Source organism: Cherax quadricarinatus, chromosome 39 (genome assembly GCF_038502225.1).
Source record: "Cherax quadricarinatus isolate ZL_2023a chromosome 39, ASM3850222v1, whole genome shotgun sequence".
In the NCBI taxonomy this organism is placed as follows: Eukaryota; Metazoa; Arthropoda; class Malacostraca; order Decapoda; family Parastacidae; genus Cherax; species Cherax quadricarinatus.
The window spans coordinates 27,803,172-27,825,867 of record NC_091330.1 but is presented as its reverse complement, the minus strand read 5'-3'; the positions used below and the strand labels follow the sequence as shown (position 1 = coordinate 27,825,867).

At 39.0% G+C, this 22,696-nt stretch overlaps 1 protein-coding gene across 6 annotated transcripts in view; it reads left to right on the top strand.

Annotated features, from left to right (window-relative positions):
• The window catches only part of LOC128694822 (breast cancer anti-estrogen resistance protein 3 homolog), a 680,692-nt gene that overhangs the window by 593,304 nt on the left and 64,692 nt on the right, over positions 1–22,696 (top strand). For all 6 annotated transcript variants that reach the window (XM_070092543.1, XM_070092541.1, XM_070092545.1 and 3 more), the window contains 2 exons: positions 15,710–15,931; positions 16,091–16,234. In XM_070092543.1, coding sequence (XP_069948644.1) covers positions 15,710–15,931; positions 16,091–16,234 — 366 coding nt within the window. The remainder of the gene's footprint in view (positions 1–15,709; positions 15,932–16,090; positions 16,235–22,696) is intronic.

The following is a 22,696-nucleotide window of genomic DNA, read 5'->3' as shown; positions in this document are numbered from 1 at the left end:
GGGCATGCTATCAATGGCTACAGGAATTATCAAGAATGGTGAGAACCTTGAATGAAAGGTTCTTTTAGTACAAGTACATCTTGACAGGGAGTAAAATAATGCTTGACCCACTCACCAAATAGTCCTTGCTCAACCATGATGCCTTGTTAGACAGCTAGATAACAGGGAAAACTGGTTTTGCTTTTACCTTTTAAAGCACTGGGATTCTGTGAATGATAAATAATCCATAGGCTTGCGCTTGAAATCACCTCATGCATTGGTGCACAGACACACATTCAAATGATCTTTTGCTTCCTTTAATCCTGATGCACCTTTTTCTTGTTTGTTAATGAAAGCTCTAGATGGCATCTTCCAAAATACACTTCTCTTGTTAGCATTAAACACTTGCTCAATTTGTAGCCACCCTCAGAAATAATTTCCTTCAACTGGGCAGGGAAATTCCTAGCAGCAGTATGGTCAACAGTTGCACTTTCCCCACTAAATTCTTGTATTATGCAGCTGACTTCACACCATCTAAAATTAAACAAAAGCCCTTGTGCTGGCTGTCCTTCCTGCTCACACAAAGTTTTATAGTACAATTGGGCTTTCTTCCTTATTATAAGGCTGTTAAACAGGTCACCCTTTTTTTTTTTCAGTCAGGCCACCCTTTAATTTTTTTTCATGGCACACATTCAGCATCTTTTCTGTCTTATTTAGCATGACAAACAAGATTACTCATAGAACAATCTCTTATTTTCACCTCATTATTGCAAAGTATACAAATTGATGCTTTGCTAACACCAAAGGTGCAGGTTGTCTCCACATGTAACTCAGCATTTTTCAAAATGCTCATACTTTAACATTTGTTATTTTTCACACCTACAACATCACTAATATTCCTCTTGGGTGCCATGATTAATATTCAGAGATGAGATGGGGGCAGTTAAAAGGTTCAAACTCACTTTAATAACTTATGACCGAGTAAGGTGTGTCCAATTGCCAGTTGGAGTCTGAGAGTTGGTTTACATCATAGGTTAACAGTAGGCCTTTTTCCTAAAAATAAGTACTCATCCATTGGGTAATTGCTGGACTGAGGGAAGAAAAAAAATGTATCATATGGCATGTTCTGACAGGAATTGGCATACAATATGGGCTGATGTTTATTTCTCCCCAAATTTGTGGTATGTTATACTGATTTTTATCCTCCATGTAACATGGGAGTGGAAAACAAAATTTTATTGAAAATGTGCTGCATTATGTTATGTGAGAATTAACTGTATTGGTAGATACCCCAATACTAGCCCAGATACCCCAATACTAGCCCAAGTCATACATCCAATTATATTTGCACATTGTGAGGGATTACATTGACAGTAGTACCTCAGTACTCGAACATAATTAATTTATTCCAGAAGGCTGTTCAAGTACCAAACGAATTTTTCCCATAAGGAATAATGTAAATTAGATTAATCTTTTTCAGACCCCCAAAAATACACTTACAAAAGCATTTTAACACAAAGTTTACAATCCTAGCATGCATAAATCTCAAAAAGAAAAAACTATACAGTGAATAGATGAAATAAATGCACATTTATTCTCATTTTACCTGTAACTGGAGAGTTGATGGTGTATGTGGAAGATGGTGAGGAGGAAGGGAGATGTTATTGTTCACCTTCCATATAAACGGCAGGTAACTGTGCTTCTGGGGTTCTTTCTCTTTTCTTTCTCTTTGTACTTTCTTTCTGAGACTCCCGGGGTCTCTGTCTCACCAGAAACTTGTCTAATAAAATTTGCTTTTGGCTACATTTAAAAATGTTTCTGAAGTGAGACATAGCATTGGCTGTCATTTAGCACGTTTATAACATGATTTGCTACAGCTTCGTCTGGGTGATATTTTTCGGGAAAACTTTGCATTTTCCCCCATTTTGCACACATTTCTTTTATAAGAGCAGTAGGGATATCCTCCCTTTCCTCTACACTCAGTTGGCCTGTGTTGCTGCTCCCTTTGAAGGTCCTGCAGTTCTTCTGTGGTAAGCTCTGCTTTATGCTCCTCCACTAACTCTTCCACATCATCATCACTGACCTCCAAACCATGGACTTGCTGAGAGACACAACATCCTCACCAATCTCAAAGCCTTCAAAGTCCCTTTCTGCCACAGCAGCTGGCCATAATTTCTGCCAGGCAGAATTCATGGTCCTATAAGAGACTTCCCCCAAGGCTTTGTCTTTGAGGCTTAAACAAAGGAGGATGTTAAAATGGTTCTTCCAGAATTCTAGGAGGGTCAATTCGGTATCAGATGCACTTCTGGAATAGTGCTTTTGTGTAGAGTTTTTTGAAATTAGAGATCACCTGCTGGTCCATGGGCTGGATGAGTGGAGTTGTGTTAGAGAGGGCAAGAACTTCACCATTATGAAGTTAAACTCTTCCAGCAACTCGGCCTCCAGCTCTCGAGGATGAGCAGGAGCATTGTTCATCACAAGAAGGGCTTTCAGAGGCAGCTGTTTCTCTTGAAAATATTTCTTAACTATAGGGCCAAACACTTCATTGACCCACTCAATAAAAAGTTGCCTGGTTACTCAAGCTTTACTGTTAGCCCCTCACATCACATTTAATTTACTTTTCATAACATTATTTTTCTTAAAAACCACCAGGTTCTCTGGGTGATAGACAAGCAAAGGCTTCACTTTTAAATCATCACTTGCATTCCCGCACAACAAAAGAGCGAGTCTGTCCTTCATTGGCTTGTGTCCTGGCAAATGACTCCTCTCGAGTGGTATAGATTCTGTTTGGCATTTTTCCCGGATAAACCTGTCTCATCACAGTTGAACTCTTGTTGGGGAATAAAACCCTCAGCCTCTACATAGTCACTGAACTCACTGACATATTTCTCAGCAGCATCTTTGTCAGAACTAGCAGCCTCCCCATGCCTCACTACACAGTCTATGCCACTTCTCTTCTTAAGCCTTTGACTGTTTCAGACGTATATATACGTCTTACGAGCCAATGTTTCGGACGTACGTATTTATACACATAAATTCTAGCGGCTTCAAATCAAGCTGGAGAAAGCTGGTAGGCCCACATGTGAGAGAATGGGTCTGTGTGGTCAGTGTGCACCACATAAAAAAAATCCTGCAGCACGCAGTACATAATGAGGAAAAAAAAAAACTCCATGTTTTTGGATTAAAATGCAGACTTCGAGGTGTATTTTCGTATAGTATTTACGGTTGTATTCTCCTTTTCTTGGTCTCGTTTGATAGAATAGAAAACATGTTACAGAAATAGATGTGATTTTGACTAATTTCGCGATGAAAACAACCTTGAAATTGAGCTCAAAGTAGCAGAAATATTCGATTTTTACCAATGTTCAAGAGTAAGTAAATCACACCACATGTCCAATACACATCAACTGGGGAGTGTAATATTCTTTCACTAGTGCACTGATATTATTTATACTATTTTTATAATAATGCAGTAGTCTGCATAACAGTAAATCTTCTATTTTTTGTGTAAATAAAAAATCAAAATAAAGAGCAAGAGTAATATAAGAGGGGCCTAGAAATGTGACTAATGAACAGAGGATATGTTATTTTAGTGCCAGGAATGTCTGCATTGTTTATTCTGGACCCTATTTTGAAATTAACATCTTTTTTAATTTGCTTGAAATTGGCCAAATTGCCAATTTCTGACCACTGTATTGGGTATTTGAATTCAGTAAATGGGAGGTTTCTTGTACTCAGTTGATAGAAAAAAAGGAGTTCTAAAGAAATAGCTATGAGTTTGGTTGACTGGAGCAATGGAATTGGCCGAAAATAGGGCTCAGAGTCGGCGAAATCGCCGATGCGTATACATGTATATCACTGAGATCGCTAACTTCGCGGGAGCATAATTCCGTAAGTTTTCAGTCAAATTTCCTACTTTTGGTATCATTACCATTGGGAAAAGATTCTCTGTCATTTCACAAGAAAAAATCATTTTTTTTTTTCCAAGAATTTTTCGACATAGAATGACAGTTTCAGAAAGGGGCTTGCGACAGTCAAAGGGTTAAATTTCTCAAACCACTCATGACTGGCTTTGAACACTTCACTACCTGCATTAGCACTCATTCCAGGAGCGTTTTTCAAGAGATCGGAGTGCAGGTGTTTTGCTTTATCACAAATGAAAGTCTCAGAAACACTATCACCAGCTAACTGCTTTTCATTGATCCAAAGCAACAACAATTTCTCAACCTCTTCAATTGTTTGTGGTCTTTGTTGCATTACCGCTTTCACTCCTGTTACAACATCAGCCTTTTTAATAAACTCTTTACTTTTTAGTATCATAGAGATGGTAGATTTCACGATATGAAACTAAGTAGCAAGATCAGGCACACGGGCACTGCTTTCATATTTCACTATGAGTTCTTTTTTCATCTCTGTTGTGACTCTAACCAATTTTCTTTTTGGTTGGCTATTATCACTAATCTTTTTAGGCCCCATGGTGACTTATTTATACAAATAATATAAAAAATACAAAAAAATGTGAAGAAACACGAAATAGTTTACAGCGAAGTTCAGCGGAGTTTTGCACTGAGGGACAGCTGTGAGGAGACTGATGCACATTGTTAGGTCGAGTGCCGAGCAAACAGTCGATTACTGAGTGATTATTTTTACTGAACAAAGCGTTTGAATACCGAATTGTTAAAGTTTGGAGCTGTTCAAGTACAGTGGTACCCTGAGGTTTGGCCATAATTCATTCCAGAAGGCTGTGCGAGTGCCGTTACTGAACGAATTTGTTCCCATAAGGAATAATGTAAATTAGATGAGTCTGTTTCAGACCTCCAAAAATACACTTAAAAAAGCACTTACAATAATATACTTACATAATCGTTTGAGTTGGGAGCAACTCAGGGTACCACTGTACAGAGGTACCACTGTATTTATATAAGGCATACCTCTCAAATACGGAGGGGTAGGTTACAGACCACTACTATAAAGCAATTTACGGCTTTTTTTCACTTGCTAGTGCATATAAAATCTTAAAACCATATTTACACTATCATTTATTAAGTGCATAATAGCACTAGGCCTTAAAAATGATGCAAAAGTAAAAAATAATAAATAAAAAGTGCATTGCCACTGAAAATCTTAAGAGCAAGGCAAGCACCAAAAATAAGCATTAACATAATTAAAAATCGTATTAGCGAAGTGCCTTAAAGTGAGGTACACCTGTATATAGGAATAAAAGTAGAGCTATATGCTTGAGATGTCACATCTTCATTGTGTAATCCAACATAATCCATAGTATTTCTAAATTATTCATTGTTGTAGCATTTATTATACTATTTCAAATACAGTGGACCCATAGTTTTCAGCCAGTGCAGAAATCTTACAGTTCAAATTTCGAGCACTTTTTCCGAGGACAACCCCCCCCCACCCCACCCCAGGAGACGTGTGCGCCTGTGCCGCTCATACTTTTGTGACTCAATCTTGGGCACATTAAATGTCTTATTTTAGGTTAATATAGACATTTTCATTAATCCATCTATGATATTTTCTTAAAAATTATGTAAGAAACATGTTACAAAGCATATAAACATGCAATGTTTATATGCAGTGGAGGGTAAACATTACATTTTCGGTCCGACTTGGACCATTTATAAAGTCACATTAACGAAAAGGAGAGCAGGATGGGTATATATAGGCAGGAGGTGGTAGTAGTAGTAGTGGAGGTTGAAGGTAGTAGTAGTGGGGAGGTAGTAAGAGAAGGAGGAGCCAGTCAAATAGTACTAAGAAAGTGGAGCACTGCAAGGAAGCTAGGTGCCCACAGAGAGTACGAGCAAGAACACCGAGGGGGGGTAAAATAAATAAATAAATAAATAAAGAAGGAACAAATACACAGGGCACAAGAAAGACAACCAACCCTCCTCCTCTTACTACCATCTCCTGCCTATATATACCCATCCTGCTCTCCTTTTCGTTAGTGTGACTTTGTAAATGGTCCAAGTCAGACTGAAACGTCGTCGTAGGCTCCTCTCTTCTATGTGCAGGTTATTTGTGTATCGTTCCAGTCATGGCATTGTGCCTTTTTTTTTATTACGTTTTCTCTGGTCCAGCATTAGAGAAAACTGTATGAATCTGAGTTGGCCCAGTAACCCCCTTAATACATAAGCTTTTGTTTACAATTCTCGGCATGAATTATTCATTACTTCTCTCTTTGTTTATGATGGCATCTGAAGGTAGTTGTTAGAAACGATTAAACTCAGTGAACATAGTACAGTGGACCCCCGGTTAACGATTTTAATCCGTGCAAGAGGGGTAATTGTTATGCGAAATAATCGTTATGCGAATGAATTTTCCCCATAAGAAATAATGGAAATAAAATTAATCCGTGCAAGACACCCAAAAGTATGAAAAAAAAAATTTTACCACATGAAATATACATTTTCCCACACACAAAGAGAAGGATACATGCACAATAGTAGAGTAGTACATGCACAGTATATATTGTGCATGTACTACTCTACTAAATGAAGAATAAATGACACTTACCTTTATTGAAGATGCAGCAATGACTGATGAGACACTGTGTCCTGGGAGTGCCTTTTCCTCCTGAGTACTGTAGGTCCTGTTTGGCATTTTCTTCTAGAACAGGCCTTATCACACTGTGTATGCCACTACGATTCTTAAATCTCTCAAACCAACCTTTGCTGGCTTTAAATTCACCAATATGAGCACTAGTTCCAGGCATTTTTCCCTGTTCACCTGGGTGTTAGTCGACTTGTGTGGGTTGCATCCTGGGAGACAAGATTAAGGACCCCAATGGAAATAAGTTAGACAGTCTTCGATGACACTGACTTTTTTGGGTTATCCTGGGTGGCAAATCCTCTGGGGTTAATTGTTTCTTGGTATTCTCAATAAGCCACACCAACAACGGTGCTACAGCAGCAGCAGCAGCTGACAGTGCAGCAGCAGCAGCAGCTGACAGTGCAGCAGCAGCAGCAGCTGTACCACCAATAGTAGCGATGGTTGATTGGGGTTTATTATACAACCTGGCCAGCTCAGAGACATGCACTCCTCTTTCATACTTATCAATGATCTTTTTCTTCATCTCTATTGTAATTCTCACCCTTATTGCTGTAGGGTTGGCACTAGAAGCTTTCTTGGGGCCCATGGTCACTTATTTTCCAGAAAAAGCACCGAAAACACTGTAATAATACGAAATATTCCGATTGTATGCTTGGATGTTACCGCGGAGGCTGGCTGGTAAACAATGCCACCGGCGGAACATGTGAGCGTGGCTCAGGCCGCACATTGGACGCGTCTCGGACGAAAATCGGTAAGCGGGTTTTTAAGCGGTATGTGAGGCAAAATTTTTGCAATTAAAGTAAGCGGTATGCGAAATAATCGCTATGTGATGCCATCGTTATGCGGGGGTCCACTGTATGTCGATGGTAATAATATGGCTGTGGGCCACAGTGTATGTAGCCAGTAGGTAGGAGTTGGATGTGAGTGGCCAGGATGTTGAAGAGTTGGAGGACAACCACAGGGAAGAGCTAGCAGGAGTCTTCAGTATAGGTATGTAATGTTCATTTATCATTAAAATTAGTCATTTATATTTATATCATTGTTTTCTGTATGCAAAACTATAGTTATTCTCTATAAAATGTATTTTTGTTAATATTTTTGGGTGTCTGTAATGGATTAATTCAGTTTACATTATTTCATATCTGAAATATTACTTCGGTTTTTGGCCATTTTGGATAAGTAAGTAAGTAAGTAAGTAAATTTATTCAGGTATACACAATACAGTTACATAGAATTATCATACATAGCAGCATATGTGTAGAGAACCTAGGATAACCCAAAAAAGTCAGACAGAGTGACTTATTTCCATTGGGGTCCTTTTACCTTATTATTATAATATAAAGGTTATAATATTTTCTTATTATTCTATAATGAAGATAACATCTTATTATCATACTAAAAAGACTATCTACTACACGAGGGTCATTAAGACTATCTACAATACGAGGGTCATTAAGACTATCTACTACCCAAGGGTCATTACGACTATCTACAATACGAGGGTCATTACTAGGGATAAGGTAAAATTTACACGTATTTTAGCTAAAAAATAGAAAATCATTCCCCTCCCTTTCTGTTGCTTCATTCATCAGACACTTTTTGGCAGTCTTCTTGAACTGGTTCAAGCTATGACTGGCCTTGACATTTGTGGGTAGTCTGTTCCATTCCTTTATTGCTGTACAATAAAAGGTGTTTGAAGCCTGGCCACTGACTGTGGGTACTACAAAGTTGTGCTCTCTCCCCCTAGTACTATGATTGCATATCCAACTGCTGTAATTCATCCTGGCCTACATGTTCTCTTGGTCCCAGCCCCAGGATGAATCTTACGATTTTGTTCTGGGTGATTTGCAGTCTATCTTTCAGTTTTTTTGTCAAGGCAGAGTACCAAGAAGAGCAAGCGTAATCCATATGGCATTGTATAAGGGCTAGACATAGGGTCCTGCGAGCCTCAGTAGGTAGACACTGTGCTTGTCTATACAGGAACTTCAGCCTGGCATTCGCTTTCTTTACTACACTGTTCCCTATCAATTCTCCTGACATGCATGGGTCAAAGGGGATTCCCAGATATTTAACTGATGAAACCAAAGTGATGGACTCCCCATTACACTGAACATTAAAATTATTTACCCTTCTCAGTTTATGTTTCGTTCCAAAGAGAATGGCTTCAGTTTTCCCTAGGTGTAATGATAGTTTGTTGTCTACTAACCATTTGCTGCAGGACTCCAGTTCCAGTGTTAAAACATTAGCAATATCTTGTGGGTCTTTACCTGTCACTAACAGAGCACTGTCATCTGCATACAGTAGGAGTTTGCACTTGACACTGATAGGCATATCATTGACATAACATAAGAATAGTAAGGGACCCAGAATACTACCTTGGGGAACTCCACATGTTATCGGCAGGGGTTCTGATTCCGTTTTGTTGATTTTGACTATTTGTCTCCTGTTGCTAAGGTAGGACTTAAACCAGTCTACAGAACCTATACCGATAGCTTGAAGTTTCTTACATAATATATTGTGGTTGACAGTATCGAAGGCCTTTTGCAGGTCTAAGGTTACCATACCTATGAGGTTCCCTTTTGACATTTCAGTTCTCAGGTAATCCATCAGATTAATAAGGGAGGTATCGGTTGAGTAGGATCTTCTAAAGCCCGATTGATAGCTATGGAGAATGCTGTTGTCATTAAGGTACTTAACTACTTGAGAATACACCGCCCTCTCCAGAATTTTAGATATTATACTGAGTATACTAACAGGTCTATAGTTGCTTACATCAGACCTATTATTTTTCTTGAAGATAGGAGTAACTCTGGCCTCCTTGAACCCCTCCGGTACGGTATTAGTGGTGATTGATAGATTTATTATGTGAGCAATAGGGATTGACAGTTCAGAAGCACCATCTTTTAGGAACTTTGACGGGATGTTATCAGGGCCTGTGCTCTTAGTTGGGTTTAACCTGCTTAGTTCTTTTTGAATGAAGTCATGAGATACACTTACTAGTTGACAACTGTTTGGGGTTACCCCTTTATTGGTATAGTATGTTTGAAATTTATCAGAGTCTGTGTTAAAGGTATTTGATGCAGCTGGTAGTTTACTTACTAGTGTTGATGCAACAGATGTGTAGTAGGAATTAAAGCAATTTGCCACCTTAGATGTTTCGTGGCATACCTCATTATCGATAGTGAGTACTATGTTAGACCTATCTTATGGCTATACCCCAACTGTTTTAGTTGTTGCCAGAGCTTTCTGGGGTTATGCTTATATTCTTCAATTTTTGAGCAATAGTGCTTTGCCTTTGCTCCTTTTATAAGCCTCTGTACTCTGTTCCTCACCCTTTGGAATTCATTTAGTGCTGCAATATCCTGTCTGTTTGCTTTAAATCTTTTTAGCAGCTGGTCTCTGAATTTCATATTATCTAATATCTCAGTAGTCATCCAGGGTTCAGTTCTTCGTTTAATCCTAACCTCTTTAACTGGTGCAATATTATTAAGAATGGTAGTGAACATTGTTTTGAATTTTTCCCAGGCATCGTTTACGTCCGTGCAACTTGTTATTTCTGTCCAGTCACAATTGTGTAGCCTATTTACCAGTGTTTCTTTACTGTAGTTTCTAGTTGACCTCATTTTTATTGTCCTGTGTAGGCCTATCCTATCCCTAGTGATTTTCCTGGTGCAGTAAATGATGAAATGATCACTAAGACCTGTGGTAATGACGCCTAACTGACTAATGTTCTCAGCGCGGTTGCAAAGTATGTGGTCAATTAGGGTGGCTGAGAACTGTGTGATCCGGGTTGGTTTATTAATTAGTTGGGTGTAGCTATTTAATCCTAGAATTTGCTTATACCTTTTGCATAGCCCGTTATTTTGTTGCTGAAAACAGATATTGAAGTCGCCCAGTATTATTGTTTCGCAATTGCTTTCAACTCCGGACAAGACTCTGGAAAAGTCTTCTAAGAACTGGTCCTGGGTAGGAGGGCGGTAACTAGTTCCTACTAAGATGGGTTTGGTCTTGGGAAGCAGCACTTCAAACCATAGAATCTCCAGTTTATTGTTATTTAAATCAGGTCTTGGGTTGTAAGCTAAGTCATTTCTAATGTAGGCACATACTCCACCACCCTTTCTGTTCCTATCTAAGCGTTTTATATTGTAACCTTCTATTTTGACCTCGTCGTCAGTCACCGTATCATCCAACCAAGATTCAGAGATGGTTATAACTGCCGCCCTAATTTTGTTAGCTAGAATCCTAATCTCTGCCAATTTAGGAAGAAGTGATCTTGCATTGACATGAATAAAGTGAAGGCCTGTTTTCATAAAACAATCATAATCATCAATATATGGCAATGGGTCATTTGTATTAAAATTAGGTAAATCAATGTCATCACTGCTAAAGGGTAACTGTGCCAAAGTGCATTTATTACACACAAAATGAATTCTGGCACCGTTGCTATAATTGTACATACATCCATCATGCACCCACCCCTTACACATTTTACATAAGGTGCCTTTTCTGTTTTTCATGCGTACTTTAGTACAGTGTATGCACCTGTTTGTTAGTGTTTGAGATAATAATGGCTGTATTGTCTCACATTGACCTATGTATGCATTACATATGGAGTTAAGGTTATCATCCCTAGCTACTAGACCGTCATTATTGCCGTCATTTATCTGTCTGTTTTGCCTCTGCACAATAGTTTGAGGTCCTGGATTAATTTGGATATCACCACTTAAGAGCGCTACAATAAGAGCTGTGTGCCATTGTTTTTGTTTGGGTATGCGGTGTTGCCATACCTTGCGGCGATAGTGAGGTTTACTTTTCTGGTAGGATGGCAACTGTTGGGCTTTTACTGTCCAGGGCGCTGTTACTCCATTCACCTTTTCCAACCCCCATGACTGATTTCTTTCTTCATGGAATTGAAGAAGAAATATAAATATAATTATGGCAGCCTGTACCCCTCTAATGCCTGCCATTTTCACTCTTCGCTCTTTTACTCATATACAATAATATTTATTTCTCTTTTCCAGTCCCTAGTACACTTAGTATCTGCTTTAATTACACTGAATTACTAGTAAAATTTCCTCTTCAAAACCCTCTTCACTGCTCACTTTTCCCTTAACTTCACAAAACCCTTACAGTTAACCTCTTCAAAACCCTCTTCACTGCTCACTTTTCCCTTAACTTCACAACACTCTTACATTTAACCCTTTATTACACCCTCCCCTACCCACCTCACTTCACAGTCTGGCTTCACCAATTAACTTCTAACTCCTTTCCATTCTGGTAGACCAGAAAGGTTTAATCAATGGTTTTATCCTTCCAAATCCCCCTCAATTCCATTTATCGGGGGTTGTGTCGTGTTGTTGTCTCCTGACCTGTTTTGCTGACTCAGCCATTTTTAAAACACTGAGGGGAGTAACACCACCTGACTTTCCTTGAGTTTATAGATATATTTGGCTTTTTCTGCTATGATTCTCTCACTGTACACTGGTCAGCTGAATATAGGTCAGCTACTAAAACATTAACCTTGACTATTTAACTATTCACTTCTTTCCCACGACTGGCACTGAGGGATAACCGTCCTATACCTTGGAGTTTTGTACTGTTGATTTGACGATGTCTCCTGTGTTTCCCTCTCGTTAGCACTGGTACAGGTGATATGATGGTGGTACAGATATGATGCTACTGTCAACAGATGAACGTCAGTAAAGATGAGAATTTCACTTCGCTAGTTGTACGTCTGGCAGTAGCTGCTGTTTGAATGCCGGTCAGCCATGTTTAAATGCTCAAATCTTTCCCTCGTTTGGCACTGACGAAAAAAGTCCTACAGACCTGGCATTTCCTTGGAGATTTAGTTGATCAGGATTTCTGCCATGTTGTCTTCCCGTTAAACACTGGTGCAGTTGATATGGAGGTCAGTTATTTCATTTAGTGGAAAACGTCTCATGTCTGGTTCACGTCTGGCAGCAGGTCTGGTACTTGAATGCCGGTCCCTCTTCTGTCATATTTAGTCCATTTCGTTGTCGTCACCGTCAGTTTTTATGTAACTATAGTTAACTTGCATGTTGTTGCAGCAGTACTTGCAAATTTGGCCATCACTGGAGTTCGGATAGGCCCAGGGGACGGCAAGATATAGGAGCAGCCTTGTTGCTGCTTGCTGCGGCTGCAGCTGCAGCTGCAACCTTCTGGAATGGATTAATTACGAAAACTGGGGGTCTACTGTATAAAGAGAAATTTTCTCATTTTGGCATCACCTCTGCTGTACCTTCTTTCTCATTGTTATTAGCATTAAGAAATCTTCAAAAATTTTCTTTTCATCTTATATGACTTGGTTTGTGATTATGTTTCTTTCTGCAAGCCAAAAACTGTATTTTTAATATTTTTGGCAGTTATTTTTAAGCTCTGTAAGCCTGAAAAATTGTATAGCTTGTCTTAACTTTTGTTGCATATTCAGATTTTTTAGGTGCATGTATCATCATACCACAAGTGCATGTTGCAACAAAATATTTGCTCACAATCTTTATACTGTACTGTATATAAGTCATTCATCCTACTATTGCTGTCTCACATTTCTGTATAACACTCCATCATGCATATAGTTATATACCTTTGATGAGTTTCAAGAGTCTTTTTACTCCAGAGCTTGACCAAGGGCCAGGTAATTTTTTTTTTATTTTACATTGGATCTTTGAATCCTCAAACATATCTATGCCATTTTTTTTTTAATCTATGGTTATGCACTTAATTAGCTTGAAGAAACTTACCAAGTTCCTATTACATGTGAAAGGAGGTTTTTTAAAAGCCTTGGACTCCTTGTATTTCTGCTTTGCCCCTCTTGAAGTATTTACTCTATCATACCTACTTTTCTTGTTAGATATTTTAGTGTAGGTTTGTCATATCACAAGTTATCTATCTATGCTTTCCCTTATGTTGACAAATACCTGTTTATGAGCTTCCTGTTTATTGGGTACTGTATGTACATACATAACTTTGCTGCTCTGGCAAGCATGTGTGGTGTGTGGTTGAAGCATAGCATGAGAACTTTCTTTTGGGGGGGGGAGGGGGGCCTTAGTCATTTTATGAATGAAAATTCATAGTTATATAAGATCAAACTTTGTGTTGAGTTTGTGTCAACAAAGAGTTCTTGTCGATACATTTTCATTAGAGAATTGAGGATAAAATTGCAAGGCCCCTTTAACCCTTTGACTGTCGCAAACCTCTTTCTGAGACTCATTTTATGTCGCAAAATTTTTGGAAAAAAGAATTATTTTTTCGTATGAAATGATAGAGAATCTTTCCCCGATGGTAATGACACCAAAAGTATGAAATTTGGTCGAAAACTCACGGAATTATGCTCCCGCAAAGTTAAGTCTCGGCGACATATACGCATCAGTGTTTCGCTGACTTTGAGCCCTGTTTTTAGCCAATTCCGTTGTGCCAGTTGATCAAACTCATAGCTATTTCTTTAGAACTCCATTTCTTCTGTCAGTTGAGTACAAGAAACCTCCCATTTACCGATTTGAACTACCCAATAAAGTGGTCAGAAATTGGCAATTTGGCCAATTTCACACATTAAAAAAGATGCCAATTTCAAAATAGGGTCCAGAATAAACAATGTAGACATTCTTGGCACTAAAATAACATATCCTCTGTTCATTAGTCACATCTCTAGGCCCCTCTTATATTACTATTGCTTTCTATTTTGATTTTTTATTCATACAAAAAATACAAAATTTACTGTTATGCAGACTACTGCATTATTGTAAAAATGGTATAAATAATATCGGTGCACTAGTGAAAGAATATTAGACTGCCCAGTTGATGTGTATTGGACTTGTGGTGTGATTTGCTTACTCCTGGACATTGGTAAAAATCGAACATTTCCGCTACTTTGAGCTCAATTTCAAGGTCGTTTTCATCGTGAAACTAATCAAAATCATCTCTATTTATGTAACATATTTACCATTTTATCACATGAGACCATGAAAATGAGAATACAACGATAAATACTATACGAAAATACACCTCAAATTCGGCGTTTTAATCCAAAGAATCGGTCAGTTGTTTTTTTTTTTGTCATTATGCACTGCATGCTGCAGGATTTTTTTTATGTGGTGCACACTGACCACACAGACCCATTCTCTCACATGTGGGCCTACCAGCTTTCTCCTGCTTGATTTGAAGTCGCTACAATTTATGCATGTTAATACGTCTGAAACACTGGCTCGTAAGACGTATATATACGACCAAAACAGTCAAAGGGTTAACTGACACCACCCTAATATTGTATCAGCCAGAGGTGATGTGTAGACCTTGGGATGGATGAGTTTGTTTCTACAAACCAGAGAGACTGCTTATCTTGCTTGTCATCAGGATACAGTTGTATTTCCTTCTGCTACTTGATATGGTTGCTCTGCTGATTTATTGGTCAAATGTCAAGCATGTTAAATGTGTTATTAAAGTTAAGATGTTAAATTAGGAAAGTATTAATAATTACATGTTAGGAGATATGCCACTGCAAGATTAAGTATTATTATACTACCTTGCCATACTGCTATTTATAAATAAGACAGTGATTATGTATGAGTATTGGTGAAAGTGCTGAATGATGATGAAGGTTTTATCTTTCTTTTTGGGTTTTTCTTTCCTTTTGGGTCACCCTGCCTTGGTGGGAAATGGTTGACGTTTTAAAAAAAAATGCAATAAATAGTGTGATAATTTCATTTAAAATTTGTTTAGTGCGCCTATTTGTACATTCCTTTCAATATTTTTTAGGATAAGCACTCTTCATAAGGTGAGAGATGATGGTGAATATAGTAAAAACACTTAATTTTTCGAGACACCATCACTCAGTATCCATCAAAAATGGCTCCACACCTGTGTGTTTTTCTTAAGACAGGACAATGCTTTTACTATCAATATATGAGTGAATAATCTGCATGGTAATTCACTGCTGTTTCTACTGCATTCTCATTTTTTAATATCTTTGTCAAGTGTCCTATAAATTTTTATTTTAAGGATTATTGTCTTGTATACATATCACTAACCTAGACTTCCATAATAATAATTTAAACCTGTCCATGCTGCATGCAGTTAAAGGTTCCTACAAATGTATTTCCACTTTTTGAGACATTTTTTATAGTACTGATCTAATTTTTTTTTTTTTTGACAGTCGAGACAGTCAAACCTCCTTTGGTGACAGTGGCAGTGTACAGCTGGAGGAAGACTCAGTGGTAGACGAACCTGTGCTTTTTACTTTACCCGAGTTGATTTCAACCTCAGCCTTTGATCTAGAGAACTTTAATACTCTCCTTTTAAATTCTATTGAAAATAAACCACTTGATGCCACTGCTCTCAAGGGAGTCAAGAATACACTTCTAGAGAGTGGGTCCAGGTGAGAACACGTGTTCGTCTATATATTTAACATTTTGTAAACATTTACATTTTTGCTGTTTAACTCTGGTATCATTAAAATACAAAAATTTTACTGAAAAATATTTTATTGACAGGAACAGATTTATTTTAAACTCATTTCACTTTTTGTTATTTGTAGAGTATTAGCAGCTCACCTAACTCGAGTTGACCTGGAGTTACTAAATGGAACAAGTGAAACTGACCTAGGGCTTGGAGTGACATCTGGCATCGAGCTGGTCACACTACCTCACGGGGCACAGCTTAGGACAGACCTCATAGAAAGGTAAAAACTGTTAATAGGCTTTATGTTATTTCTTATATTGTTTATTTTCTCTGTATTTACAGTAAACCATCGATTAATTCAGTAGTTACAGTCCTAAAAATCTGCGTTTAATTAAGAACATTTGGGGAAAAATAGGGTTAACTTCAAGCATGTCAAACTATTTTTTTTAAATCCCCTTCTGTCAGAAACAATAGCCTTTAAAGTCCAGTTGTCATTTCTTGACGTGGAAGCGTGTTAATAGAGATGTGGCAAAACTGGGCTGAGGTTCTGTTTATGTGGATGCAGAGTTGAAAGTAATTGATGGTTGTACTGGAGTCTACCTGGAAAATCAATATGCTCAATAGTCTGTGAGGAGTCTCTGGTGTGCTTTGCTCTTCAGTACTTTAATAGTTGATGATAAAACATCATTGCTTGCTCCAGAGCAATGCCTCTAGATGCGTCAGTGTTCTTTTTAGTGGAAGTCTGCTATTTTGCAAAAGCATGGAACTGCTCATATATCCAGTATAAATTTTTCTTCCTTTTCTATTTGCATCCCTACCAACAGAAAATTAAGCTCCTCCAGCATTTTCCATACAGATGGTTCCTTATCATCATCTTCTAACAGTTCATTTATATTATTCATTCATATCTTCAAACAGTCATCTCAGAGTCCTTGCCAGTTTTAATTTACTGGACCTAACTCTTTACTGAGGAAAGTATTTGTCAAAGATGGCCATAATTCACCTTGGCCTGCATTTATGGTTGATTGGGGAACTTCATACCACAACACTTATGTGACCAAGTGCATTTGCAATAATAAATTGATGTCAGAACTCCGAGATGCCAGTCTTAAAGCAGCCGTATATTTCTGCAATAAGTTATTCCATTACCTTGCATATATAGTCACACTTACATGTCCTAATGACACAGATTTAGCAAGTGATGAGTAAGTCTCTGGCTCATCATATAGAGCCAGATCTACTTCCACTAACACTGCCCCTCCACATGTGACTTCTGCTACAATGCTGTACTTCTCCCACTGGCTCTGCTGCTAAGTTGCCCACTAGCATATACCTCTATTACCATATCTATAGCCCACCTTATTGGCATGACCTACTTCCACTCATGTCCCTGTAATAGATTGATAAAGCCCCTGGTGAGTGAAACTTCACAGTAAAGATACCCAGGTGTTGAACATGAGTTTTGTTCAATATTTATGCCACTGAGCTAAAGTAATAATGGTCATTTTCATGGACTGACTTCTTGGTTGCATTTTTCAATAGTGCCAAAACCAGTGGCAGATTTACAAGTCCAGGGACCTGAAGCAGAACATTTAGAGGTCTCTTGCTGCTGTCAACTATTGCACTAGTGAAAAATAAATTTTAGCACTTAATTCAATTGCACAATTTGTTGTATGACTGCTGCTGCTGGCTTGCTGTGAGCATATTGTTGTATAAGTTGATTTTTTCAAAAATAAATATTCATCAAAATATGACCAATTGGGACCTTATATGACCACAAATGTTACTAATAAGGGCACAACTCATGAAGGGGCCCCTCAATAGTTGGGGTCCTAAACAGTCAGGTAGTCTGCTTATTGGTAAATCTGCTACTGGCGAAGACAAAATCACAGTCCAATTCCACTTTATTTGTTGGTTCACTGTAAAATAAATAAATATGTAAAAGAAGTAAATGCTAGGGTGTTCGGGAGAGGGGTGGGATTAAATTATGGGGAATCAAATTCAAAATGGGAACTGACACAGTTACTTTTTGCTGATGATACTGTGCTTATGGGAGATTCTAAAGAAAAATTGCAAAGGTTAGTGGATGAGTTTGAGAATGTGTGTAAAGGTAGAAAGTTGAAAGTGAACATAGAAAAGAGTAAGGTGATGAGGGTATCAAATGATTTAGATAAAGAAAAATTGGATATCAAATTGGGGAGGAGGAGTATGGAAGAAGTGAATGTTTTCAGATACTTGGGAGTTGACGTGTCGGCGGATGGGTTTATGAAGGATGAGGTTAATCATAGAATTGATGAGGGAAAAAAGGTGAGTGGTGCGTTGAGGTATATGTGGAGTCAAAAAACGTTATCTGTGGAGGCAAAGAAGGGAATGTATGAAATAATAGTAGTACCAACACTCTTATATGGATGTGAAGCTTGGGTGGTAAATGCAGCAGCGAGGAGACGGTTGGAGGCAGTGGAGATGTCCTGTCTAAGGGCAATGTGTAGTGTAAATATTATGCAGAAAATTCGGAGTGTGGAAATTAGTCAGAGGGCAGAAGAGGGGTTGTTGAGGTGGTTTGGTCATTTAGAGAGAATGGATCAAAGTAGAATGACATGGAAAGCATATAAATCTATAGGGGAAGGAAGGAGGGGTAGGGGTCGTCCTCGAAAGGGTTGGAAAGAGGGGGTAAAGGAGGTTTTGTGGGCAAGGGGCTTGGACTTCCAGCAAGCGTGCATGAGCGTATTAGATAGGAGTGAATGGAGACGAATGATACTTGGGACCTGACGATCTGTTGGAGTGTGAGCAGGGTAATATTTAGTGAAGGGATTCAGGGAAACAGGTTATTTTCATATAGTCGGACTTGAGTCCTGGAAATGGGAAGTACAATGCCTGCACTTTAAAGGAGGGGTTTGGGATATTGGCAGTTTGGAGGGATATGTTGTGTATCTTTATATGTATATGCTTCTAAACTGTTGTATTCTGAGCACCTCTGCAAAAGCAGTGATAATGTGCGAGTGTGGTGAAAATGTTGAATGATGATGAAAGTATTTTCTTTTTGGGGATTTTCTTTCTTTTTTTGGGTCACCCTGCCTCGGTGGGAGACGGCCGACTTGTTGAAAAAAAAAAAAATGTATATCTTTCTTTCTTTCAACACACCAGCCATATCCCACCGAGGCAGGGTGGCTCATAAGGAAAATCGAAAGTTTCTCCTTTTACATTTAGTAATATATACAGGAGAAGGGGTTACTAGCCCCTTGCTCCTGGCATTTTAGTTGCCTCTTACAACATGCATGGCTTACGGAGGAAGAATACATATGTATGTATGTATGTACAGTGGACCCTCGCCTAACGAACACATTGCATAACATTAAATCCGGCTAGCGATACATTTTAACGCAAAAATTTTGCCTCGGCTAGCGCTAAAAAACTCGCCCAACGCGATTCATTCCGTTCGAGATGCGTCCTCTTGTGGCCTGAGCGTGCCTCACTTGTCCCGTGGGTGCCAGTGTTTACAAGCCAGCTGCCGTGGTCGCATCCAAACATACATTCGGAACATTTCATATTATCACAGCGTTTTTAGTGATTGCACCTGCAAAATAAGTCACCATGGGCCCCAAGAAAGCTTCTAGTGCCAACCCTACAGCAGAAAGGGTGAGAATTACTATGGATATGAAGAAAGAGATCATTGCTAAGTATGAAAGTGGAGTGCGTGTCTCCGAGCTGGCTAGGTTGTACACAGAACCCCAATCAACCATCGCTACTATTGTGGCCAAGAAAACGGCAATCAAGGAAGCTGTTCTTGCTAAAGGTGCAACTTTGTTTTCAAAACAGAGATCGCAAGTGATAGAAGATGTTGAGAGACTGTTATTTGTGTGGATAAACGAAAAACAGATTGCAGGAGATAGCATCTCTCAAGCGATCATATGTGAAAAGGCTAGGAAGTTGCATGACGATTTAATTAGAAAAATGCCTGCAACTAGTGGTGATGTGAGTGAATTTAAGGCCAGCAAAGGTTGGTTTGAGAGATTTAAGAATCGTAGTGGCATACATTGTGTGATAAGGCATGGTGAGGCTGCCAGTTCGGACCAAAAAGCAGCTGAAAAATATGTGCAGGAATTCAAGGAGTACATAGACAGTGAAGAATTGAAACCTGAACAAGTGCTTAATTGTGATGAAACAGGCCTGTTTTGGAACAAAATGCCAAGCAGGACCTACATTACTCAGGAGGAAAAGGCACTCCCAGGGCATAAGCCTATGAAAGACAGGCTTACTCTGTTGATGTGTGCTAATGCTAGTGGTGATTGCAAAGTGAAGCCTTTATTGTTGTATCACTCTGAAACACCCAGAGTGTTCAGGAAAAACAATGTCCTCAAGGCTAATTTGTGTGTGATGTGGAGGGCAAACAGTAAGGCATGGGTCACTAGAGAATTTTTCTATGACTGGTTACACCATGCATTTGCCCCCACTGTGAAAAATTACCTCCTGGAAAATAAATTGGACCTTAAGTGCCTCCTGGTATTAGACAATGCTCCTGGTCATCCTTCAGATGTGGCAGAGTGACTTTCTGGGGACATAAGCTTCATTAAGGTCAAGTTTTTGCCTCCTAATACCACTCCTCTCCTGCAGCCCATGGACCAGCAGGTCATTGCAAACTTCAAAAAACTCTACACAAAAGCTATGTTTGAAAGGTGCTTTGTACTGACCACAGAAACTCAGTTGACTCTAAGAGAGTTTTGGAGAGATCACTTTACCATCCTCAATTGTGTAAACATTATAGGTAAGGCTTGGGAGGAAGTGACTAAGAGGCCCTTGAACTCTGCTTGGAAGAAACTGTGGCCAGAATGTGTAGACAAAAGGGATTTTGAAGGATTTGAGGCTAACCCTGAGAAGCCTATGCCAGTTGTGGAATCAGTTGTGGCATTGGGGAAGTCCTTGGGGTTGGAGGTTAGTGGGGAGGATGTGGAAGAGTTGGTGGAGGAGGACAATGATGAGCTAACCACTGATGAGCTGCAAGATCATCTTCAATAGCAAGAGGCCAGACCTGAGAAAACTGCTCCAGAGGAGGGGATAGAGAAATTGAGGAAGTTGCCTACTTCAAAGATTAAGGAAATGTGTGCAGTGTGGCTTAAAGTGCAAACCTTTTTTGATGAAAATCACCCTCACACAGCTATTGCAAGCCGTGCTGGTGACTATTACACTGACAATGTTGTGACACACTTTAGGAATGTCATAAAGGAATGGGAGGTACAGGCCTCTATGGACAGATATGTTGTGCAACAGAGGTCCAGTGACTCTCAAGCTGGTCCTAGTGGCATTAAAAGAAGAAGGGAAGTAACCCCGGAAAAGGACTTGACATCTCAAGTCCTAATGGAAGGGGATTCCCCTTCTAAACATTAACACCATCCACACTCTCCCCTCCTCCCATCCCATCAATCATCACCAGATCTTCAATAAAGGTAAGTGTCATGTAATTGTACATGTCTTCTTCAGTTTGTGTGTATTAAAATTAATATTTCATGTGGTAAAATTTTTTTTTTTCATACTTTGGGGTGTCAGGAACGGATTAATTTGATTTCCATTATTTCTTATGGGGAAAATTAATTTGGCTAACGATAATTTCACCTAACGTTGAGCTCTCAGGAACGGATTAATATTGTTAGGCGAGGGTCCACTGTGTGTGTGTGTGTGTGTGTGTGTGTGTGTGTGTGTGTGTGTGTGTGTGTGTGTGTGTGTGTGTGTATATATATATATATATATATATATATATATATATATATATATTTTTTTTTTTTTCAACAAGTCGGTCGTCTCCCACCGAGGCAGGGTGACCCAAAAAAAAAAAGAAAGAAAATCCCCAAAAAGAAAATACTTTCATCATCATTCAACACTTTCACCACACTCACACATTATCACTGCTTTTGCAGAGGTGCTCAGAATACAACAGCTTAGAAGCATATACGTATAGAGATACACAACATATCCCTCCAAACTGCCAATATCCCAAACCCCTCCTTTAAAGTGCAGGCATTGTACTTCCCATTTCCAGGACTCGAGTCCGACTATATGAAAATAACCGGTTTCCCTGAATCCCTTCACTAAATATTACCCTGCTCACACTCCAACAGATCGTCAGGTCCCAAGTATCATTTGTCTCCATTCACTCCTATCTAACACGCTCATGCACGCTTGCTGGAAGTCCAAGCCCCTCACCCACAAAACCTCCTTTACCCCCTCTTTCCAACCCTTTCGAGGACGACCCCTACCCCTCTTTCCTTCCCCTATAGATTTATATGCTTTCCATGTCATTCTACTTTGATCCATTCTCTCTAAATGACCAAACCACCTCAACAACCCCTCTTCTGCCCTCTAACTAATGCTTTTATTAACTCCACACCTTCTCCTAATTTCCACACTCCGAATTTTCTGCATAATATTTACACCACACATTGCCCTTAGACAGGACATCTCCACTGCCTCCAACCGTCTCCTCGCTGCTGCATTTACCACCCAAGCTTCACATCCATATAAGAGTGTTGGTACTACTATACTTTCATACATTCCCTTCTTTGCCTCCATAGATAATGTTTTTTGACTCCACATATACCTCAACGCACCACTCACCTTTTTTCCCTCATCAATTCTGTGATTAACCTCATCCTTCATAAATCCATCTGCCGACACGTCAACTCCCAAGTATCTGAAAACATTCACTTCTTCCATACTCCTCCTCCCCAATTTGATATCCAATTTTTCTTTA